The 26,154-nt window shown below is 36.7% G+C and overlaps 1 protein-coding gene across 1 annotated transcript in view; it reads right to left on the reverse strand.

The window, feature by feature from the left end:
• NEMF (nuclear export mediator factor) overlaps positions 1-24,061 on the reverse strand; it is a 53,744-nt gene extending 29,683 nt beyond the window's left edge. The window contains exons 1-15 of the mRNA XM_032624573.1: positions 23,740-24,061; positions 22,826-22,894; positions 22,607-22,709; positions 19,536-19,661; positions 10,152-10,300; positions 8,819-8,886; positions 7,775-7,861; positions 6,477-6,550; positions 5,532-5,602; positions 5,014-5,089; positions 4,564-4,626; positions 2,630-2,707; positions 2,338-2,546; positions 1,897-2,088; positions 1,460-1,523 (exon numbers count right to left, since the gene is read on the reverse strand). Coding sequence (XP_032480464.1) covers positions 1,460-1,523; positions 1,897-2,088; positions 2,338-2,546; positions 2,630-2,707; positions 4,564-4,626; positions 5,014-5,089; positions 5,532-5,602; positions 6,477-6,550; positions 7,775-7,861; positions 8,819-8,886; positions 10,152-10,300; positions 19,536-19,661; positions 22,607-22,709; positions 22,826-22,894; positions 23,740-23,798 — 1,488 coding nt within the window. The 5' untranslated portion in view covers positions 23,799-24,061. The remainder of the gene's footprint in view (positions 1-1,459; positions 1,524-1,896; positions 2,089-2,337; positions 2,547-2,629; positions 2,708-4,563; positions 4,627-5,013; positions 5,090-5,531; positions 5,603-6,476; positions 6,551-7,774; positions 7,862-8,818; positions 8,887-10,151; positions 10,301-19,535; positions 19,662-22,606; positions 22,710-22,825; positions 22,895-23,739) is intronic.
• Positions 24,062-26,154: the final 2,093 nt, after the last annotated feature.

A 26,154-nucleotide genomic window follows, 5' to 3' on the forward strand; every position in this document is an offset into this window, starting at 1 on the left:
ACCACAACTACTGAAGCCCGTGCGCCTAGAGCCCATGCTCCACAACAAGAGAAGCCACCACGATGAGAAGCCCACGCACCGCAATGAAGAGTAGCCCCCACTCACCACAACTAGAGAAAGCACATCAACGATGACCCAACACAGCCATAAATAAATAAATAAATTTATTTTTTAAAAAGTAATAAAATGAAGAAATTTTGGCCTTAAATATTAAAATGATTTGTATACAAGTATCTGCTCAAGACCTACAATGAAAAAGAGTTCATCTGTTTACCATATACTCAGTGCAACTATATAATAGACTCTGGGTTAGATGTCAGAGACACACAATGAACAAGACAAAGTTTCTACTTCCTACCCCACTGGGGTCTAGGAGAAGAGACATATATAAAACACGTAATTATTCAAATAAACATGGTAAATGTTTCAAAGGATGCTACGAGAGTATAACAAGGGAACCTAATTTATAACTGATTATGGTCAAAGAAGGTATTTCTGAGGAAATGGCGTTTAGGCTGAAGCCTGAAGGATTAATGGAATTATCAAGGCAAAGAATACAAAGAGCACTGTAAGCAGAAGGAAAACGCCAGCTTGACCAGCAAGTATGATCATAGGGTAAATGAGGTTGGAGAGGCAGATAGAGAGCTAAGTCATGAAGACCACTCATTTAACAGATATTAATGTGATTATGTTTCAGGCAATATTCTAGAGACTGGGACACAGCAATGAATAAAACAGATAAAGATCCTACTTTCATGCAATCTACATTCTAGAGGGAAGACAGATAAACATATGTTGGGATGGGTGTTTTTAAAAAAGAAAAACAAGAGTGAAAAGGGAGTGATTGAGGTAGTTTTATTTTTACTACGAGTGGTCAAGAAAGGCCTCTCTGATAGTCTTAAGTAGACACATGAATGATGAGGGGGATCAAACCATGAAAAATCTGAGGGGAGAATATTCTTGGCAGAAAGAGCAAGTGCAAAGGCCCTGAGAAGGCAGTATGGGCCACTGAGGTAGGAATAGCTTAAGATCCCACTGTGGCTGGAAACAGTGTGTAACAAGAGGAGTGTGGGTGATGGGATCAGAGGGAAGCAGATAGGCCTCCCTACCTGATCCAGGCTTTAAGGTGTCTTGAGTAAGATGGGAAGAAACTGGAAGATGTTGAACAGAGAGAAATGACTTCATTTTTTATTTAAAAGGATTGACTGGATATGAGAAGAGTCCAGGATGACTCCAACATTTTTAACTTGAGCAAAAAAGGGATAATTACTGAGATAGAGACCTGGGGAAGAGAGGGTTAGGGGAGAAAATAAATACTGGAAATGCATACATTTAAAGCAAAATTAAGTTTGAAAGGTATTTCTGAATTTGAAAACCTCATTTAAAGAGAAGAAATAATTAAGTCCATTAATAAAGCAGAGAAAAACAATTAACATTCATTCTAAGAAACATTAAGTACCTTCTCAGCAGCTTCAACAGTCTTCTGTGTTTTCTTAGCAGCATATCTCTTGTGATCATAATACCTAGAAAAATACATCTTTTAATTTTAGATAAAATCTTTATTCTTTAGTTTTCGATTTACGTTATTTCTAATTTTACAGACTCACAAATCATCAAGAACAACTTTAAATACTTTTAAAAAAGTATTTCACCTCAAAGAATATACAGTCAAAATAATGATAGTTCTTATCCTTAATACCCTAACAGATTTATTGCAGATAATATTATACCTAAAATTTATACTTATGGGAATTCCCTGGTGATCCAGTGGTTAGGACTCTGTGCTTCCAATGCAGGGGGCACGGGTTCAAACGCTGCTCAGGGAACTAAGACCCCACATGCCATGCAGCGTGGCAAATAAATAAAATAAAATAAAAACTTAAATTTATGACTTACTTTTTGGCATTGGCATATGCTGACAAGCTGAGATCAACATCAACAAGCAATGGCCTATTTTTCTGAGGCTTCTGCAGTTGTTTATTCTTTTGCTTTTTCTTTTTTCCTTTTGGTGGTTCGGTTTCATTTTTCTCAGTACTGATGTCACCATCAACATCATCATCTTCCTCCTCTGATAACAAGTATGGATTTCTATTAAAAATATTCAATAGTATTTCACTAATGTCAATGACATCACTTTTTTATTTTCAATTTTTTTCTCAAGGAAATTATAAATGGTTTACGGTACTTAAATAGTTGCATTATTTTAATGTAAATTAATTTTTTTCTGTATTTTCAAAGATAAATTTCCAAATAAAAAAAAACTTCAATGAATACAGTGAAAAATTAAATAGCAAAATAAAGACAAACACTAACTGCTTAACTAAGAATCAAACTTACCTTAGCAGCATTGTAACATGATTTGTTTGTAGTTTTAATTCTTTGATTGCATTTGCAACAGGGTCTCCTTGAGCTTGGGCTTCTTTCACAATTAACCCAATTTCTGTCCAGTCTATCTGGTTGGCTAAAGCACTTCGAACAACCTGAATGGCTCTGTCAACAATTTGTAGGTTCATTTCTATAAGCTCTCCTTTAAGTTTGTCTATTTCCTTATGAAATAAACCAAAAACATGTGTTACAATGCCAAAGTTACCATTTTTGAAAAAGTATCTGAAAAAGCTAAACATAATACCTGAGCCTGCTGAAGAGCTTCTAATCTGTTTTCATGATCCTTTCGGACATTATCTAATTTCTTCAATGCTTGTTTTTCCTTTTGTTAACAAAACAGAGTTTTTAAAAATTAGATTTCTTCTACCTTCTGTACCTTCTCTCTTTTACCTCCTGAAACTCACTATCCCACCCCTACTTCTGCCCCCTCGATGTTGTTACCTAACTAGCTAAATTTCCCCATAGTCCACCTCCCCAGGTCTATCCTACCCCGAAGTGTTTCATGTTCCAAAATTACCTCTCCTGACCATCCACATCCCATTCCCTATATAGGAAGGTATTTTGATTACAGGTTACGTTGTATGTAAGATATGCCCTACTGCCCTTGCATTATTCAAGCAGGCAGAATTCAAGACATTTTTCCCTATGACATTAAATTCTGGGGGAATGCACTTTTAGCATTAATTCCTAAAATAGCTTCCTTTTATTTTATTGCTGCTTTTAATTTTCTCAGCCTTATTTCTAGTATTTTACAGAGTATTCTTCTTCCTAAATTAACAACACAAAGGCTCATGGTAGTTATATGAACTTTTATACAGTCAGCCCTCCGTACCTGCAGATACAAAACCTGCAGATATGGGAGGCTAACTATATTCCCTGTACTACACCATTTTATGTAAGGGACTTGAATATCCTTGGATTTTGGTACCCACAGGGGCTCCTGGAACAATCCACTGCAGACACCGAGGGATGGCTGTATAGCATTCTATCACACGGAACTTACATATTAAGGTTACTGATGTGGGGCTAATTTTGTAACACTAGTAACAGCATCACCAATTAGTGAATGTTTGCATGCTGGATGTAATATTAAAAATATTTAAGTTATAAGAATGGTGACGGGACTTCCCTGGTAGCACAGTGGTTAGGAATCCACCTGCCAATGCAGGGGACACGGGTTCAACCCCTGGTCCGGGAAGATCCCACATGCTGCGGAGCAGCTAAGCTCGGGCGCTACAGCTATGGAGCCTGCGCTCTGCAGCCCATGAGCCACAGCTACTGAGCCCACATGTCACAAAAAAAAAAAAAAAAAAAAAAAAAAAAAGAATGGTGACTATTAAAAGAACACACAGTAGTTACTAAAATAATTTACGGGTATTTTGATGTACATGGGGTTCAATGTTACTCTTAAATATCTGTTTACTTACTAAAGTGCTGCCACCATGTGGCAATCACACTATGTAACTCATGTGACCCACTTGCTTTGAAATTCCGCTCTTGTTAATTTTTTTACAACCAAGGTGGGGAGGATACAGAGATTCACATAATTCAAGTTTTTGCACACATATTTTAAGATTCTATGAATATTTCTGAAAAATCGAATCAAGCGTGACTTTGGCCATTTTCTAAAACTGTTCTGCAGTAAAAGCTCCCCAAACATGGTCAAATGAGCTGGGAAAACAAAACACAGCATATTAAACCCTCCTTGTGGAGTCATGATACATGCAAAGCATATTAAAGACTTAGTTCAAAAGCCCACTTTAAAAAAGAAAACAGTTTAATGATAAACAAATATATACTTATTTGTATAGAGAAAACCATTCCCTCTCCTTTGGCCTATTTAAAAATCTCCTCTTTGAAACACTATTCCCTTTACAGCAAAGTTTGAGAAGCTCTGGGTTGTTGTAATAAAGTAAATTATACCAGGGAATAAATAATAGGCCTCCTTCCCACTGTATTTTCTGGTTTAGAGAATATTTGGTATTCTAATGGAGCAAATGAGCGTATTTCATTTTAAACACTGATAGTTCCCCTGGACCTTTATTAATATACCAAGAGATCAGGGCATTCCCAAACCACTTCTAAAAGGCTGCCCATTCCTGTATGAGAGCATCACCTACCCAGCAAACCACACTCAAGGCTAGCTGGTTTATATAAATGTTTTTAATAACACCATACCTGTTGTAAAGCTTTTAAATCTATTTTCTGACCTTCTATCTTGGAATAAAATTCATCTACGGCCTTATCAAAAGAAGAAAAAGACAATCAACTAGCTGGAAAAAAACCACACAAACACGGTCTCTGCTTCAACTTGCATACACAGAATTTTAGGGTCCATTATGTTTCATAACACCACTCAAAGAACTTGAGTAGATTTCCAGTAAATGTATTATATAGCTAAGCAGTCAGGAATCAAATTAAGTTCAAATCTTTGGTCCTTCATCTTGAAATAAAGAAACAACAAACATTTCCACTAGTTTGTATCTGTGACTGCACTGGTTTTTAATGTCCAGATTCATAATGATTGTAAAGCAGAAATACTTTCAATTTCTCAATCAAATCAAGTTGATATTAATTTAACAACTCACATCATGCTAACTGGTCAAAAAACAGAATCAGAAAACCCACCTTGTCAAATGATTCAAATTCTATATATGGACATTGTGAATGTTGAGAAAACAAGAAAGGATGAAATTCCTCATACCTGTAAAACATAATTACCAAGAACATTAATAGGGACTTCCCTGGTGGTGCAGTGGTTAAGCATCCGCCTGCCAATGCAGGGGACACGGGTTTGATCCCTGGTCCGGGAAGATCCCACATGCCACATAACAACTAAGCCTGTGCACCACAACTACTGAGCCTGCGCTCTGGAGCCTGCGAGACACAACTACTGAGCCCGTGTGCCACAACTACTGAAGCCCGCACGCCTAGAACCCGTGCTCCGCAACGAGAGAAGCCACCGGAATGAGTAGCCCACGCACTGCCACAAAGAGTAGCCCCCGCTTGCCGCAGCTAGAGAAAGCCCACGCACAGCAACAAAGACCCAATGCAGCCAAAAATAAATAAATCTATTTAAAAAAAAAGAAAAAGAAAGGAAGATTAATAAACACCCAAAGCAAATCGACCCATGCCTACATACTTACGTGAGTATGTCTTCGGTTGGTTTATCTACTTCCAGGCTTGGTTTTATTTCTCTTTTCTGAATGATATACCCCTACAAAAATCCAACATTATAACTAATTCCCATTCATAATTAACAGATTTACTTTCCTTGAATGATATTAATTTTATTAACTTACAAAATTATTCTAGTTATAAACAATCAGCATTTGTCTACTGATTGTATCATTTCTCAAAGTGATGTCTTTAAGACTCAGTAAGTACCATCAGAAAATACTGACTTATTCATATGAACAAGAAAAAAACGGAATAAAGAAAATGAAAACTAATGATTTGATAAAGTGGTGAGATTATACATGTGCATTTTGCTTTTTTCTTTCCATTTTTCAGATGTTCTGCAACTTAAAAAAGCCAAAAGCACCTTACTTCCAGCAGAAAAATCTTCGGTTCACTTTGCTGGTAGGAAATTTTAATTCATTTTAGTAACTGGGTGCAGGGTATATTTGGAGTGAATTTAGCTGTAATTAATCAGAACTTTTCCTGAACGTTTTTTGTAAGTAAAGTTATATACTTTGAATAGGGAAGAAAAACAAGATATGAGGTAACTCAGAGGATATTTAATAATTAAAAAGATGTTAATCAGTAAATTTTTGGAAAGTGCTGGCAAATTAAGATGTGCTTCTCTCTCTTAAATCAACCTAAGAGGAAATATTTTCAAATTCCTCAACTTTTCAGGAGTGCCAATATTGTCTTGACCCAGTACTTTATAGAAGATTTAAGGAACAGAACAAAAATCAGAAACCAAGAGCAATTAAAAAAAACTACCCTAGAATAAGCATATTACAGGTGTTAAATTTCCAAATTACAACAAAAAGTTTACATATACTGATCCTTCAATGAACATTTAAATTCTAAACATCTAAATAAGTAAAACATCAACAATATACAATAAGTATTTGTGGCGCTACCTTTCCACTGAAGTTGGATGTTGTTTTCATATACTCTTCTGCTTTCTGAAGACAAACAAGTACTTTTTCAATATCTAATAGGGGAATAAGAAAGGAAAAAAGGAGTGCCAATCAACTGTCCATAACTATTATTAAACATCTATGTAGAAAACAGAAAGTGCTTATGAAATAATACAAGTTGTTCAAGAAAATTAAATATAGTTATTTCATGTTTATAATCAGTTTATTAAATAAGAATATATTTTGGCCAGCTTGTTGTCCCAATAGCTTTTATTGAATCCATCTTTCCCCTCATGATATGAAAGCCACTTTGTTCATATGCTAATTGCCATATATATTTGGGCTTGTTTCTGAATTCTTTATTCTGTGTATTCCTTCTCCCAAAACTTAACTTTTAATTACTATAGCTTCATAATACATTTTAATTTATGAAAAGATTATACTCCATTATTACTATTATTTTCCAGAGTTTTCCTGAACATTTTTGTATGCTTTTTATTGCACCTATCAGATTCATTTAAAAAAGGAAGTGCAATAGCAAAAATAACAATACCACCTGTCGGCATTTCGAACAGGATTGCACTAAATTCATGTATTTCAGAAACTAAATCATGCACTTAAAACATTCAATTTGTATTTTTAAATGCACAAAAAATTTTACATTTGTGCATTTGTGCATCATAAAAATGATCCCTAAACCTTAAGAAGTGATATAAATCCCAAAATATAAATATCAAGAATGACTGTTTTTTCATTTTACATGAGAATCTGCAGATAAAAATTTGTCAAAGACCAAAGCTTCCATTTTCCTTGTATTTCCTCTAATTTTTTATTATCCTAATCTGGAAGTTAATTTAGGTTCCCTTAAGTAGTTACAAAAGCCTAATTCATTATAAAGTCACACCACAGCACTTACAGAATTAAAATGCATAAATAACGCTACTTCTAGACGCCCCTCAGGTTCTGAGTCTGAAGGTGAATAATTCAACTCCTTCAAGCCTTGTACCAGAGGCTGTCTCAAGTGCAGTAACCCCTTCCAAAACTTAGGGGGAGGGACGGAGAATATTCTAAAATCAGAAGGTAATAATGTAGGTCAAGAGATTAAACTGCATGTTACTACGGATAAAGCCATCACATTAGAGTAGGAAGTCAGGAATACCATATGAATAGAACACTAACAGGTCAAATGTTTTTAAGTCTAGAACTACCCACTCACTTATTACTTTTTCCAGAAATAATTTTCATAGGTTTAAAAAAATGAAATAAAAATGGGCAAAACTTGTAGCATGCACACATACCCTTACTTTCAAATTTTTCATCCACTTTGACATTGCCAGAGAATCCATTTTCTATAAGACAGTGTTCAATGAGAGCTGGTCCACAGGCTATAAAAGCAGAGGATATTCTTTGTAGTATTTCCCTATAAAAGTTCACGTTCAAAATACTAATGTATACCCCAATATAAATGATCTACTCAATAACAGTAGCCAGTGAAAATAACAATTAGTTTACCTATCTTGAAATGTTATTAGAAATGACAGTTCAAGTATTTATAAAAATTTGAGACTACAATAAAATTGTAGAAGTCAATGCAAAAGTTATAGGAATTTAATGGAATTTAGCCACGTATAAAAAGGATTATAAACCAGGAACGAAAGGTTGGTTTAGCATCCAAAAACTGGTTGATGTAATACACCATATTAACAGAATAAAGAAACAGAAAAATCCAAACGTACAAATTTTACACATGCTGTACTAACAGATGGAAAGTTTTAAAGATAACTTTTTTAATGCATTCTAAACAGTAACTCCTGTAGTAATCAATGGTACCTGCCTTCTCATATGTCCTCCCCAGATTCCTTAGTATAGGGATAAGTGATGATTTTCTCAAGTGTAAAAGTTGATTAGATTATCTTTACCCTGGTTATCAGCGGCACCTGGCAGACCTTGGAATGCCCTGAGACTCACCGATAAAAAACAAAAAGCAAAACAAAGAAAGCCCAACCAAGCTAAGTGACTATTAAATCAAAAAGACGGACACTGAAAAAAACAAAAAAAAAGATTTCTTAGAAAACTACAGCTGGCGCTCAAGTGCTAGATAACATAGTTTGTTTACATAACTGTATTGCTTTTAAATAAGACGTAACATAAAGGTCAAAGTTCATATGGTATAACAAATTTCTCTTTCCTTGAAAATAAACACTTATTTACTCAAAAGATCATTTTAAACTCCTTTCGTTGTTCTAATTTTCTACTAGAACTAGATTTCAATGTGTTACATATATTTCTAAGAAACCATATTATCTTACAAACACTTCATTGCTCTATATAGGATTACTCACGAAGTAATGGGTTAAGAACTCTCTTCAGTAGTTCACCCTTAGGTGCACTGGCTATTATCTCAGTCAATCTGTGAAACAAAATTGACACACCCCTTACTATCTTGTATTTAATAAACCCTACAGCCATATTCATGTTCACAGTACTTTCATATGCATCAATTTGCCTGATCTTCAAAATACCCTAAAATATAAGAGGAGTTAGTTCACTTTATAGGTTAAAAAAAAAAAAAGATCATAAAAGTAATTTATCTAAGTTTAGTAGGTTCCTGAACAGCAGACTGTGACTTGAAACCAAGTTTTCCAAGGAACATCAATACTTTTTCAACGAAGTCATACTGCTTATCATCAGCATGCCCATATATGACATGAAAGACACATTTTTATGCAACAGTTAAATGTAGTTTGTGGAGACTGGTGATATATGGGTTTTTAAAAAAAATTTTATTGTAGTTGATTCACAATGTTGTGTTAGTTTCAGGTGTACAGCAAAGTGAATCAGTTATACATATATCAATACATATATCCACTCTTCTTTTTTTTTAGATTCTTTTCCCATATAGGCCATTACAGAGTACTGAGTAGAGTTCCCTGTGCTATATAGCATGTTCTTACTAGTTATCTATTTTATATACAGTAGTGTGTATATGTCAATCCCAATCTCCCAAGTTATCCCTCCCTGGTGATATATCTTAACACCTGAAATGGCTTTACCTAATTAAACATTTAGAAAGAACTCAAGGATGCTGTGGGCCACAGTATTCCCCCGCCAAATCAGCATCAACCTCACCTGCAAACTTGTTAGAAATGTAAATTCCTGGGATCTACACCAGATCTACTTAAAACCTGGTGGGGGCAGGGGGATCTATATTTTACCAAGCCCTCTAGGTGATTCTGATGCATTCTAAACTTTGAAAACCACTGCTGTAACCTATTAGCAAAGCCTTAGAGCCAGAAGAGTACTGTTATAGTCAGCACCTTATCCCATCATACTCCTATTTTTTAGCTAAACCAGAATTCCTATCTCCTTTTGCGCTCTGCCAAGATATCCATTTGTCTTCTCACAGAACAGCTAATAAATTCCCCCACTTTACCAAGAAATCATAAACATCTGAAATAACACCAAACTTAGATTAAAAAAACGTACATTTGCTACTCCCAAATAAGGCTTAATTGCTTACGTTTAAGCGCACACTTATGTAGTTCAAGCAGCCCAAATTTATTTTATGCAAGTAAACAAAGTATTTTCTTATGTGACAGTTCTTTCATATTCTGACATATGATCTATTTTACTATGTAATACAATATGAAATGAGTTAATAAACAAACATGTTACCTTTCCAAGGTAAGCAAAGGTTCGGCAGCTCTAGCATGATCAACTGGATAGTGTTCACGAACAGCAAATTTAACATCATCTGACTCATCAGTTCGAAATCTTAGGATATTTAAAATTAGGTACTCATAATCTGTAAGAACAATGTTCCCCTGTAATAGAATAAAATATAATTTAATGCTTTTCCCAAATCATTCTTAAATCTTCTTAAAAATTGAGAAAGAAAATGTAGTCTCTTAAAAACCCAATCAAGGCTATAGAAATGAGTTACAAACACAAAGCATTTGAGTTGCATCTGAACAGTGCTCCTTGCACTTGCCCAGCACAGACTATGAAATAAAATAAATCTAAACACCCCAAGTTTGAAACATAATGAAGGAATCAAGAGCAACTTTAAACTCACTGTCTGGTGGTTCTGCAGAGGTCACTATTAGAAGCAGAATAATCAATCAACACCTTGATGACCACCAACTGAACTTAATGTTGCACTTGGTTGAGGCAAATCTACAAACACTGTGGCTTATTAAGAAAAACAACATATATTTCAGAAGCCAAACACAGAGCTATTTATACTTTCACCTGCAATTTGTCTTTGAATAGCAATTAGTTATATGGAAAAATCAATAAAGGCCGTTATACCCTTTGACCAAGGAATTCCACACTTGGTTATGTGGCCTAGTGTAATACCTCAATAAAACCAGAAGCTACATGCTTAAACTGCATCTTACTTACAATAGAAAAAAACTGCAAACAGCCTAAATGTAAAAATTGGAGATATTGATAAATAATTATACCAATATGACAAAATATTTAAAAGCTGTTAACTTAAGAAGATTATGTAGGACTTACCTGGTGGTGCAGTGGTTAAGAATCTGCCTGCCAATACAGGGGACACAGGTTCGAGCCCTGGTCCGGGAAGATCCCACATGCCGCGAAGCAACTAAGCCCATGTGCCACAACTACACAACTAGAGCCCGCGTGCCTAGAGCCTGTGCTCCGCAACAAGAGAAGCCACCAGAATTGAGAAGCCCGCACACCGCAAGGAAGAGTAGCCCCTGCTCGATGCAACTAGAGAAAGCCTGTGCACAGCAACAAAGACCCAACACAACCAAAAATAAATAAATAAATAAAATTGATTCTTTGAAAAAAGACTATGTAAAAAAAGCAGGAAAATGTTTATAATGTTAAGTAAAAAATAGGAAGACCAAAAAATCCTGTATTCTGGGAAGTATAAGGCAAATGTATCCTGGGAAGTGGAAGGCAAACACAGGAAAAATTAAAATACTTATTAAAGAGTGAGGATTAAAAAGTCTTTTTAAAACTTAATATTGTTACATAATCTTTTCAATAAAAACCAGGGGAGAAACCTAATGAAAATAAAACTGCCCAAAAAACACAAACTTCCAAATTTATTATAGACAGTGAAGGTTGTTGTATAATTAAAATACAAAGAAGCATCCATGAAAATAAATGGTCACATGTGCCTTAGCAAGTACTTAGAAGGTGGTCCCAGAAGACGGTGGGAACAGCCCCAATCTCATGAGGAATAACAGGTTGCAAGATAATGTTCACTAGATGGGGCCACCATTCACCTTGATCACAAATATACAGGCATACCTTGACGTTATTGCAGGTTTGGTTCCAGACCACCGAAATAAAGCAAATATTTCAATAAAGCAAGTCACACGAATTTTTTGGTTTCCCAGTGCATATAAAAGTTATGCTTACACTATATTGTAATGTTTAATAATATAATGTAAAATATAATGTATCGTAACACAATGTATAATATAGTGTATAAAGATAATAATATACTTTAAAAAACAAGGTACGTAATTAATTTAAAAATACTTTATTGTTAAGAACTGCTAACCATCATCTGAGCTTTCAATGAGTTGTTCGTAGTAACATTAAAAATCACTGATCACAGATAACCATAAAAATATAATAGTAATGAAAAAGTTTCAAATATTGTGAGAATTTTAATAATGTGACAGAGACATAAAGTGAGCAAATGCTGTTGGAAAAATGGCACTGACAGCAAAAAATTACTTGATGCAGGACTGCCACAAACCTTCAATTTGTAAAAAACGCAGTATATGAGAAGCATAAAGCAAAGCTCAGTAAAATGAGGAATGCCTGTAGATAACCTGAAGTTAGTAGGTGTTGAAAGAGTAGGACCTACTGCTAAAGGTTCTAACTTCAAAGAAATCATGCATTTAGAAATTTAAACATTTAACTTAAAGAACAGAAATGTTAACTGGAGAAGGAAAGTAGGAGACTTGGATAGAAGTCCATATAGTGTCTGATTGGTTCATAAAGGTGTGACTTGAAAAACAGACCTGGCCATAGGACCTGGCACATAGAAAGTGCTCAATAAATGTTTGTTGAATCAAACTGTTCAGTTATCAAGGACATCTGGAAGATTCCAGTAAGGCAGTTACTTCCGTCAGAGGGCTTTCTTTAAACCAAGGTTTCCCAAAAGTATTCTGTTAAGATGGTTTCCACTACTCCCATTAAAAAGAAAAAAATTCTGTGATCTAATAAGTTTTGGAAATTCTATGTAACATATCCTTCCCTAGGGGATGTATACATCACACGATCATATTAAAGGCACTGGTAAGTCCTAGAGTTAAAAAAAAATATTTACCTTATTTATTCTCAAGGTTCTTCAAATTTTTATGACCAGGGGAACCATTTTTCTAGGCTATTATCATATGGAAGTGGTGTCGAGGAACGTACTTGGGGAAATACTGCACTTGTCTCTGATGTACTCAATAATCCATTTTCTAATCTTACTTTCTCCAGAGTCTTTCTTACTGGAACCTTCTTTTCACAAATTAATAAACTGACTTTAAGTGAGTCTGAGTAGTAACAGCCTCTTTACCCAAGGTCTGATCAACTCTAGATAAACCATACATCAAAATTCCAGACATGAAGGCTAGAAGCTCAGACCCTGGTATAGAGAGAGGAGAGAGCAATCTTCAAGATCTACTGTAAGAATCAACTAACATACTTCTCTTAAATACCACAGTGAGTACTGAAAATTCCTAAGCATATACTCTCATATATAAATCCTGAATATCTATTCCAAACTTATCACTAAGTGGACCTCTGGAACCTAGACAGTACACATGCCAATTGAGCAGAGCCTTCAAAACAGAAATACCCTAAATGCAAGGGGGTATCCTGGATTGAATCCTGGAACAGAAAAAAGAACATGAGTAGAAAAACTGGTGAAACCCAAATAAAGTCTGTAGTTTGATTAGCAGTAATGTACCAATGTGAATTTCTCAGTTTTGACAAATGTACCATGGTTATATAAGATGTTAACATTAAGAGAAACTAAGTGAAGGGTATACCAGAATTTTCTTTATTATCTTTGCAACTTTTCTACAAATCTAGTATTACTATAAAATAAAAAAATTATTTAAATTTTTAAATGATAATAAAGACTTTTTTATTCTGTGGAAAGAACTTTTACTTCATTAAGTGCTAAGTTTAAATTGAAAAAGGAAAAAAAGAAAAAAAAGGGAAGGCCTATGTCTGATATATAACTTAAACTTCACATTGAGTTAAACCTAAGGCAGCCTGCAATTAGTTACATTCTAGAGATTTCTGCCCCCCCCCAATGAAAAAAACCTTCTCTTGTTTTTTAATTGGGGTGGGCGGGAGTGGGGGAAAGGGATCATAAATAGGACACCAAACATAACAGTGGTTACTTTGGGATGAGGAACTGGTTAGGCCAGGGATGATAAGACCTTCAATTTTAATTCTACAAACTTTTCTATATACTGAGAATGTATTTGTGTACTACTTGTATAAACATTTTTAATTTAAATGGTAGTCTAGATAATTCTAACTATTGTCCTACTGAGAAAAAGAAAAACTGGACAAGATACAAAGCAAGTCTCTTACGAAACAAAAAATGCAAACAGGCAGTAAACATTTATAGGATCAAAATCTAGGAGAGGAAAACTCAGAAAGGTGAGCTCCACACTTAGAGCTCCTTCTTCCCTAGGATCATTTATCTAACAGTTAAGAATCAGCTGACAGGCTGGGAAGCTGAGCGTGAATTTTGACAGGCTCACAGGACAACTAAGGAGAATAAAAATTTGAGTTCAGGGTCCAAGTGAAAGGGGTAGGGGCTAAGGGGATTTATCCCTGATAAGTTCAGCTATGAATACTGACCCTAAAAGGCTGCGTCCCAGGAGGAGTGAACCGGAAATTTTCCAGCTTTCCCACACCCAGCTCCTAATCAATTCAATTCTTGATTGGAGTAACGTAATATGGGATTACTTGTGTTCTTAGCTACCTGTCTAAAGCAAATATCCTCTCTAAAGGAAGATAACATCATTCCAGGTCTCACGATTTATCTATTACTTTTCCTACTCAATGCCTGGCACACAATAAAGTAACCAGGCATGGGAGGAGACAAGACAATGTAATTATAGTTAAAAAAATAACAGACTATAAAACAGACATCAGAGGAATAAGATAATAGAGGAATTACAAATGATTCCAAATGATTCTTGTCTGATAGCAATAAAATTAGTGGAAGATAGATCAAAAGAAAATATGACTGAGTTTTCCCATACTGATGAAAAACACCAACTCACAGATTCTAGAAGCACTGTGAACCCCAGAAGGTAATTACAAAGGAAAATCAACTAGACATATCATAGCAAACTACTGAAAATCAAAGACAAAGAGAAAAAAATTTAAAGCACCCAGATAAAAAGGAGAGATTACCTTCAAAGGAGCAACAGTATGACTGACACTGGTTTCAACAGAAACAGTGGTCACCAGAAAACAGTATACTATTTTTATAACTGCCAAAAAGTTATTCAACTAATTAATGAGAGAACTAGATGACAAAACTGGTTCTAAGAGAAATGAAGTAAGTGGACTACTTAGAGTGGGTGAGAAAAGAATGATTATGTAAGATTGCCAATTTAGGGCAATAAAACTGCAACCTCTGGGGCTATCTTTTCTCTGGACAGAGATAATTTGAATCTCTACTAGATGAAATTAATTTTCATTGCTATCAGGCAAGAATTATTTGCATTGCTATCAGTTTTCTATAGGTTAAAGTCCACCATTAACGAGTTGTAAAAGAGCCTAATCAAGAGTAAACAGCAGGGTCTTCCCTGGTGGCACAGTGGTTAAGAATCCGCCTGCCAATTCAGGGGACATGGATTCGATCCCTGGTCCAGGAAGATTCAACATGCCGTGGAGCAACTAAGCCTGTGAGCCACAACTACTGAGTCCGCGTGCTGCAACTACTGAAGCCCTCACGCCTAGACCCCGCGCTCCGCAACAAGAGGAGCCATCACAATGAGAAGCCCGCCCACCACAAGGAACAGCAGTCCCCGCTTGCTGCAACTAGAGAAAAAAAAACCAAAAAAACACATCCCTAGAATCCCCAGGAGTGTCGGCTAGACAACACCTGGCAGGATACTAAAATGACATTTTGTCCTTTTTGTCTCTTTTCAAATTTCGGATAATTTTTAACAGTCTCCTCTCATGATTACAACATCTCAAATTATTTTTGATTACACATGTACACAGAAAAAGCTACTTTGTTTCTTGGACTGATTTATTTACGCAAGTGCTGCAAGAAATGTTAACTAACATATGTATAAACTATAGACAGCAAATCTAGAGCCACATGGTATCAAGCAGTTACTGAAGCCTTCATAATCACTGCTGCCTGAAGAATTCATAAGAAATTTGGAATTATATCTTCAATAGCCTCTATTATTCCAGAGACTTAAAAATTATTATTTGCTTCTAACTCAAAGCTATGGAAACCAAAAAAAGAAAAGAAAAAATCACTACTGGTTTTGTCTGTGGTGCACCTATAAATGTGAGTAAATTCTTCTCTATGAGAAGTCACACAAATCTACAAGAAGTGACCTTCCTTACTTCCTGCAGGCTAGGATCCTATATGCCACAGATAAGGTACAAGACTAGGTTCTCAGGAGGGCTTTGTGGACACTGGCTTTACATATGAAGTATAACCTTTTTTCCTTAATGGTGAGCTTTTCACATCTAACTGAATGAGATTTATTCTCAAATGTGACACTCTAGGTTTGACCTTGGCTACACAATCAATTTGCCTAATTGTAACCTGGTAAAAAGGACAAATTCTTATTGAACCTATGTAAATAGACACATTGTCTTGAGCAGTAAAACAATCTCAGTAAAAGGCAAGTGTTCCTAAATTCTAAGAGACCAAAGAGAGCAAACTACCATTTAAAGAATGTATCACTCCAACTAGCACTAGTATAGTTACTAAGTTACACGTCAGAAGGGCTTTATCATATAACTATCATAAAAATAATATCAACAACATTCTGAAAAAAATAACCACAGATTCTCCCCAGTTTATTCAGCCCTGTGTAATCAATTCTGATTGTCCTAGATCATAGGTTAACACTCTATTTTCATGAAGGCATCTGCTTCTAGACTAAAAAGAATCTTAAAAATCCTAACTTGGCATCCCTGATACAGTCTAGCATCTGTCCAAGCAATATTAGCTCAGAAAATATGAGTCTATTATTTAAGAGCAGGGGTCAGCAAACTTTTCCCATAAAAGGCAAGATAATAAATATTTTAGGGTTTGTGGGCCACATATGGTTTCTGTTGCATATTCTTCTTTCTTTTTAAAGAGCTCTTTTAAAATGTATTGTAAAAACCATTCTTAAACTCACAGGCTTTACAAAAAGGGGCCACAGGCTGTAGTTTATCAACTCCTATTTAAGACTATCTGGTATGTCCTTTTCACCAAGGTTCTGAGACTGCCTTCTTTGTTAAAGACCCGATTTATAATGACAAAATTATGGAGATGGAACAAATTAGTAGTTGCCAGGGTGCAGGGATGAGAGGAAGAGGGGTGGGTGTTACTACAAAGCGGTACCACAAGGAAGATCTCTGTGGTAATGGAAGATTTCTGTATCTTGATTGCAGTGGTGGTTACTTGAATCTACAAACATGGTGAAATGCATTGAATTATATGCATACATTGTACCAATACTGATTTCTTGATTTTGTTATTGTAATATAATTATGTAACGTGTAACAACTGAGGGGAACTGGGTGAAGGGTACACCAGACCTCTCTGTTCTATCTTAGCAACTTCCTGTGAATCTATAATCATTTCAAAACAAAAAAGGTTTTAAAAAGGTTATCATACAAATTTTTTTTTTAATTAACCACTACCTGAGACCACATACAAAAATCAATTCCAGGAGAGCAGCCACTGCAGCTGTAGCTGCTGCTGCCTGCAGGGGAGGGGGGGGGCGCAAAAAGATGGGTGAAGGAATTAGAGGCAAAGAGAAGTGCACAGACAATTAAAGACAAGTGCAAGGATCAGCAGGTGGTCTCACTGTCCCGGTCCCACATCCAGGTAAATAACTAATACAAGTATGTCCACTTCTAATAGTTCACTAAAGTGCACACTTATAATGTATGTGCCATATATCTAACAAAAACCTTAAAATGATTAAAAGCATGTGGTAAAAAACACCAATAAGAAAGAAGAAAAAACAAACAGCTCAATATTATTTTTTAAAATTACACATTCTATTATTCGGGTCTCCCTTAATTATTTAACCAATCTCTTATTCATAGAAATTTAGCTTTGAATAATGGAGACGCTTGGAGTCTAGCTAGAATTGAAAAATTCCACACATGAGGAACAACTAGGGACCGATTTCCACTTAAAAGCTGTGATAAGTCCAGCCCAAGTGACTCATGCAAGAAATAAATGGGAACATTTAAGAGATGACAGTCACAGAGAAATGGAGAAAAAGCAAAAAACAACAAACAACAAAAAAACAAAGACATTTAGCTTCTTTCCAAGTTTTAACTATTATAAACACTATAAAGACTATCCTTGGTATGGTCCTTCCTGAGCACTTGCCTCAAACGTTTCTTATGATAAATTGCTAGAAGTGGAATTCCTGCGTCAAAGGTTATGCACATAAACTTTAAAAATCATGTTATATACTGTCCAACAATCTTCCAAAAATAATGTTCTAATCTACCCTTGCGGGCTTCCCTGGTGACGCAGTGGTTGAGAGTCCGCCTGCCGATGCAGGGCACACGGGTTCGTGCCCCGGTCCGGGAAGATCTCACACGCCGCGGAGCGGCTGGGCCCGTGAGCCATGGCCGCTGAGCCTGCGCGTCCGGAGTCTGTGATCCGCAACAGGAGAGGCCACAACAGTGAGAGGTCCACGTACCGCAAAAAAGAAAAAGTAATAATCTGCCCTTGCTCCCTACATTCTTTTTCAAATTCTCTCCCTTATTTTTTTTTTTTTTTTGGCCACGCTGCACAGCTTGCAGTATCTCGGTTCCCTGACCGAGGACTGAACCCAGGTCACGGCAGTGAAAGCCCAGAATCCTAACCACTAGGTCACCAGGGAACTCCCTGTACATTCTTTTTTTCCTTTTCTTTTCTTTTCTTTTTTTTTGCGGTATGTATTAGGATTATGAGCATTTTATTTACCACACAAGTTAAAATATTTTTCCCCAGTTTTTCACTTTTGATATATGTATCAACAGTTCATGGTGTTTTCTGCCTTACACAGCTTTAAAATTAAGCAGTCATATCTATCAATATTTGTTTTCACTGTTAGGCTTAAGTCTTTTTCATCCCAAATTCATATATCTTAATCCATATTTTCACCTAGTACTTCTATGGTTTCGCTCTTTATATTTAAATTTTTGATGCAAATGGAATTTATTTTGCCGTAGGTAGCTCATGAAACATTTCCCAGATAGAACAGGTAACTAAATGGAAGGATTAAGAGGCAAGAAGCAAGAATGGTGAGGCCATCAGTAGTCTTCCTCTTACGACTGATGACACTGAAAACACGGCAACGTCCCTGAGTCTCAACTGCGGTCTTATTTATGACAAAACTATTTGACAATTTGCTGGTTGTACCACTCTAGTCCTGAAATATAAAGTAGTAGATAATTTCTTCAGTTCTCAGATCTTCCTCTCCTACATTCAAATGTTATTTTATTATTGTTTTTGTTTTTTTTCTGGCCATGCCACATGGCATACAGGATCTTAGTTCCCAGACCAGGGATTAAACCTGCACCCCCTGCAGTGGAAGCACAGAGTCTTAACCACTGGACCACCAGGGAAGTCCCTCAAATGCTATTTTAAATGGCTACAGTCTGCCTAAATTCTGGCCTCCAGATAAAAAGGAAGATTAATGGAAAATTACATTTTACTCGTGTTGCACTTTATTATCCTAGTGTATCAATGGCCTTTGAGAAGAAAAAAATGTTCCCTGCCCATGTCTGACAGCACTATTACATGAATAATTAACAATATAATAATTCTCCTCACCCCATCCCCCAAATTTAACTTACCCTGTCATAGAGCTCAATGATTAAGTGATAAGCAGCTTCGTCACTTCCAAATTGAAAATCCACAATTCTATCCACACCAAGCTGTTTTGCACTGACTAATCTCCGACTCTTCAAATGTTTTCGGCACTAGCAAGAAAGAGAAGAAAAAAGGCATTTATATAGTAAAAGTGAATTCCTAATCATTCAGTATTGGTTTATAATTAAGTTTCTTCTTTTCATTTCCATCAAGAATAACATCTTAAGACTAACAGATAAAACAGTATAGTCAAAATTAAAACTTACAGAGTCATAATCAGAGGAAACACATTTTATTTCAGAAAACTCTGCTAACTCTGAAACAGTATTTTATATCCAATTTTTAAGTAGACAATAAGAGACCTATAGCGAAGTTTACGTTGTTGCTTTATACCACTGCTAAATAAATCCGTTCTTATTCTGAGGACCTCACACAAAGCTGTATCTTTTTTTTAAGCCTCTTTCTACTGAAATTTTTTAAGTATCCCAAATTTCCTTTCGTGTGTTTGTGTTCAAGATTAACTAGTGGTTTCCACTAATCTTTCACTTCAAATACAAATTCTGAACCAGGAGCTTAATGGAATTCTATAAATTAGTCCTCCAACTTACAACCAACTACCCTCTATTCCCACAAACTTTATTAATAAAACCCAAACAGAATTTTTCTGGTACTATCTCCAGGCTTTTGAACAACCTAGCTCAAATCCAAATGTAGTAACTCCTATCCTTTATCAAATCCCATTCTTCTTATCCCTAGTCATAATGTTCTTGTTCTTATAAACAATTAAAATAAAATTAACATGTTAAACCCAAAGACAATTTACTTGGTAAATACCTACTGTTTTATATTATATGTACAAATATTTAAGTATGACATGGACCAAAAACAAGACTACTCTGTAGCTCCTAAAAAAAATTTTTACAATTGTTTCTAGATTTGAATTTGAAAGATCCCTTAGTCAAGACCAGAAAGAAAGAATGCTTTCTTTTCTTCAAGCCTCAAATCCAAAACAAATTTTACAGAGAATTTAAACTAAAACCATCTTAAAAAAAAGGAGAAGAAGAATATACAGGGTCATTCTTCAAATTAATGCCAAGTTTTTCATAACTAAGAAGAGTTCTTCTCCAGATCTACAGTTCAAATTGACTAAAATTCTCATTTTATGTATTCAGGCAGAATTATATACTCACATATATTCAGGCAGATGTAAGACTTTTCGACCTTCATAGAATAATCTCTCCCTCCTAATTTCAATAGTTCTCATTTAAAAGTGGCCTATATTAATTTTGATTTAAACAGTGACCTACATTCAGGGCTGCCTTTAAATCTCCAGGTTAAAATCATAATCAATTCCCCCAGTAATATTTTGAGAAAAATAAAGTTAAAATGAAGATAAAAGGCATCCTTGAATGGAACAGAAGTCCACACCACGGAATGGTGAAAAAGGGAAAATTATCATGAGTATAGATGGACGTATAATACATATGCAAAACTTGTTTTTTCTTTATTTCCCTACTAGCAGCTTGGTGAAAACAAGCTTCTGTCAGTGCCACAAAGCTACAGCTGGCATCCCCAAATGTGAGAATTAGGAACAATCACTGTGATTTACCACATACTAAACATCACCCTGCCTGTGACATACAACAGTAGCAGCTCTTTTAGTTATTTACAAAGTACTTAACATTGTCTGCTCCACTGAAGAGAATTTTTATACACATTTAGATTTACATGTACACCTAACTCATTAAATTCTAAGTTTTTTTTTTTTTTGAGTGTCTGACCTCCTATTGATGTAGCCTCGTTTGGGGATGTTTATACAGTCCCAGTATCATATATCTTATTATCTGTTATATCATATGTAAAACTGAAACAATATTAGTTCTTCATATCCAAGTTATTAAACAACTTAAATGAAGTATGCATTATTCTTTGAAAAGTATATACAAATATAAAGTGTCATTATTATTAAGGACAATCCCCAAAATAGAACCATTTGGGGTTACTATTAAGTAAATTAAACTTTTAAGAATTTGATAATTTTGTGACAGGCCTTGTGATTTGGGAAACACTTACCTAACGTGTAATCCAAAACAGATTCTAAGTTGCTGGGGATAAGGATCTTCTCTGTAAAGCCTCTAATGAAATAACACAATGCCAAAACAAATAAATTTCTGAAGGAAAGTGAGGAGGAGAGGAAGAAGGAAATTAATACATATGGAGCCCTATTATGTGTCAGGCATTGTGTTACGTGCTTTACATGTAACTTCAATTAATCCTCACCAATAACCCCATGAGGGAGGCATTATCTACATTTCACATTTAAAGAAACAAGTTCCAAGAGATTAAGTAAAATTTCCAGGTTATAAAATTATTCAGCAGCAAAACCATTAATTCAAAGTTAGGTATATCTGACTCTAATGTCTTTCCTCTGCATCATGAGCTTTTCAGTATATCTCGTGTCAATAAGCGAAAGGGTAATACATCCACAAATGTGGGATCTCAGTTTTAATAGTAAAAACAAAAAGAGAAGTGAAAAGTAAAAAGATATGGTTGGTAGCATACTAATGTCACTGAGTATTCCAACAAAATACAGATTGGTAGCTGAAAAGTGAGCTGTGGAAGACAAGGCTAGGGAAGGAGGGAGGAGGGCAGATTACGGAAAGCCAAGAATGCTGGGGTACAGGATATGGATTCAGCAATTAGAGAATCATAAAAGGTGGGAAAACTAATGAAAATGATGCTTTAGAAAAACCAATGTCGGTCTAATACAGAATTGTTTTGATAGTGAGAAGAGTATTAGAGTTAAATGGCTATAATGTCCAGCATTATAAAAGCCTGAGTTAGAACGGTAACTGTGGGAACATAAAGATGTGGTGCACAAAGTGGCGTGAAGGGTAAAAGGGAGAAGTTAATAAACATCTCCTTTATTCAACCAGTATCTATCAACTACTCTATTTTATTTATAACAGTGAAGAAAAACCCATTTATAATTTCAATTGTTAGTGACCAATCTCAGGGCCTTAAAATTTAGCTTCAAGTATAACTTAAAACTTACCTTCATGGCAAAACTAGACGGCATCATATTCTTAGGCCATTCAAATTCTGTCGTGTGAATTCGTATGCCAGATTCAAGTAAAAGTGTAGCTTTAAAGTCTGGTCTGTAAAAGAAAAAAGTCAAAAAATTTTTAGGGCAGCATTAACTCAGGTTAAAAAAAACAAACAAGCTCATATTTAATTATACAAAAGATAAAACAAGCCTATAAAATGCTCTTACTTTTGAAGACGAATAAGATACGTCTTATTATCCACATCGTAAACATTGTTTACTCTCATTCCTAGCAAGCTGCAAAGAGAAAGGAAACATGTAACAAATCATACTACCATTTGAAACATAAAACTTCACACAATTTAAAGCTGTAGGCGAAAGCAGAGACGGTGAAAGGGGGGATCTTTGACTCTAAAGATGCAGGAGTCAACCAGTGTGCAGTCTGAAGGCCATCAGACATTGAGCCCAAACCTTGAGTGTAACTATTTAAGAACGAAAGTAGTCTATCAGCTCTAGGAACACTATACAATGCCTTGAGTCTTTTAAGTGATCCAATATATATTTTAGCAAATACAATAAAATCTAACCCACTTAATCATAAAAGAAAATATGTAAACGAGGCCCTGAGAAATATGACAAAGCTCACACAGCTGAATAATAGAAAGCAGATTAGAATGCAGACCTCAGGCCAAATCTGTTAACTCCGGCTAAAAAGGCGATGCTGCCTTTCTTTGCGGTGAGGAGGAGCGTCTAACAAACCAAGCCTCTGGTCTGGAAACCTCTGAAGCAAATGACTACACTGGCGTCCTCCACCTGGCGTCTCGTCTTTTACTAAACGTTTGCTGCCAGACCCGGGCGACTCACGCCCACAGGCCGAGAGCCCCGCCAAAGCCGGACGCAAGACCTGGCGAGACTAGCAGCCCACGAGAGCGGGGAGTGGGGCACGCGACCGCCGGGGTCCCCCCGGTATCCTGAGGGCCACGGAAAGATGTCACGCGCTCGCCCACTCAGGCCTAGCCAGGTCCACAGAAGAACAGGACCAGGCGGACCCAGGGGAAACATAAGGCCGTTCTTGTTTCCACGGTGGGGCCATGCTGCCTCCTGCACCACCCGCACGAGCCTGGTCACCCGTCATACAGTACCGGGCATTCAGCTCCGCGAGTACCGCGCGGAGGTCAACGGTGCTGAAACGGGTTTTCATGGCGAGGCTTGAGGGTCTCTACCGCAGCTTCCTCCACTGCTGGCCTGACTCAACGCTGCTACTCTTATGCGCAGGCGCACTTGGCGGATCTACGGCCGCGCAGAAGACCCAATATTCCTTGAAGCGAACTGCTTTTCGTCACTTCTGTGCAGCGTTCGGCTGTCAAGTCCGTCGTCAGCTCCGTTTTCGTTGTACCAAGACAATTCGAAATAGATCCAAACTATTTTCTTGAAACTTCATTCCTTCCTGGAAAGCTTACGGACTAGGCCGGTTACTCTGCTCCCTTGCGTTTCGGGACTCAAGCCAGCCTCCACAGTGACCCCTGCGGGTCAAGACAATTTACAAGAAGCGCACTGGGAGGATTTCCCCAGGTGGGACTCTGCGTACAGGAGCAACGACCCCTTTCCCTGACGTGCACAGTGTTGAAATTTAACGAAGTGGACTATTTCATACACCCTACAGTTACCCTCAATGATCAAAGCAAATGAACCCTCAAAAAGGAGTTCCTATTCTGATGTCTTGCTCTCCGAAGAGCATTTTGTGGTGTATTGTGGGACTCTCATCGAATCTAGGTACTGGGATCCCCTGGGCTCAGCATAGTACCTGGCATACAATAGGGGCTCCATTAATGCTTGGCAACCTGAATATTCAATTGTTTCGCTAGGTAATGGTGAAGTAAGATTAAAAATAAAAATAAGACAATATTGCCCCGCCAAAGGAATTCACGATGCAGTGGGAAATCAGTCGTGCAAGAATGTAAACATGGTACTTTTTGTTGTGATATATACGTGGGAAGAAAGCCTATTTTAAGATAAGAACTCAAAAGAGACGGGGTCTCGCTATGTTGCCCAGGCTGAAGTGCAGCGGCTATTCACAGGCGCGATCCCACTACTGATCAGCACGGGAGTTTTGACCTGCTCCGTTTCCGACCTGGGCCGGTTCACCCCTCCTTAGGCAACCTGGTGGTCCCCCACTCCCGGGAGGTCACCATATTGATGCCGAACTTAGTGCGGGCACCCGATCGGCATAGCGCACTACAGCCCAGAACTCCTGGACTCAAGCGATCCTCCTGCCTCAGCCTCCCGAGTAGCTGGGACTACAGGCGCGCGCCACCGCGCCCGGCAAGGAATCTGGACGTAGGAGGATTCTAGAGCCTATGGGCTACAAGTAGTGGCAAGCAGAATTCCCACCAGCAGATGGCGACTCTAAGTAAAAAGAGCTCGGTTGACATTTCAGAAGAAACAGAATTGTAGACGCTAAGGGGACTGTAGCAGGTACAGCGCAGAATTAATGCGACATATGGCACAGAAAATCATGCAGAATAGCTCAAAATATGGAATAAACCATTTGGAGGGTTTAGGGAAGACTGAGAACCAAGTCGACTGTAGTGCAAACAGTAAAAGCGAGAGGTTTAACTGTACATAAACAATGCTAAGGTTCTTATGTTGGCTCTGAAGGCATTACCCAAATAATGCCTAAATATTTTGCATAAAAGCAACCCATGTATAAACTCCACATTGAGAGGGACAACACTCAGATGCTTCTTTATAAACAAAAACTGAAATACTTCGTATCAAAACTCCCACTTTAGGGCCCTAAACCCATGAGATAGGAGCAGGATACTAATTTAAGGTATACTTGAGACAGTCAGCCACTTGACTAACCCATACATTGCTTCTGCTCTGTCAAGGAGAATGAGCACCATAAGTAAAATGCAAGAAAATACATAAGGGGGAGAAGGAGATGAAGATAAGTGTAAAAATGATAAAGAAACTGTACCATTTACTATTGAATTCTATCATTTCTGGGTTTTGGAATAATTTCTCTACTTTGAAAAAATTCTGAACCAGGGATACTTAAGGACTTGTGGGAAAAATAAGAGGCAACAGGAAATGGGAAAATCATCTTCCAATTTTCAAAGAGAAGATAAAGGTGAATATCTGAAATCCAAACAGGTGCCATTGGCATTTGTCCCAACCAAAAAGTTAGAGGTAATTATTAATGGATGCCTTATGGGCATCTACGGCTGTGATTCTCAAGTCTTAGTGTGATTCGCTGATTACTATGGAGATAATCAAAGCAAATTCCTGGACACCACACCAGGAGATTTTGAATCATTCCTTAACTTTGGCTCAAGGTATCTGCATTTGTAAGTTCCAAGATGAAAGGGACCTGGAGCGCATATTTGGAAGTTTACTGATCTCTAGAAGATGAAGTGGTCAATGATGAAGGGTCAGTCATTAGGAACCAATATAGTTTCATTCAGAATAAGATATAATTTATTAATTTTACTTTCCACTCGTAGAAATATTCGATGCGTAGTGTCGGGGGGGAAATCTCCCCTTCTATCCATTTT

The sequence above is a fragment of the Phocoena sinus genome, chromosome 2 (genome assembly GCF_008692025.1).
Source record: "Phocoena sinus isolate mPhoSin1 chromosome 2, mPhoSin1.pri, whole genome shotgun sequence".
Classification (NCBI taxonomy): Eukaryota; Metazoa; Chordata; class Mammalia; order Artiodactyla; family Phocoenidae; genus Phocoena; species Phocoena sinus.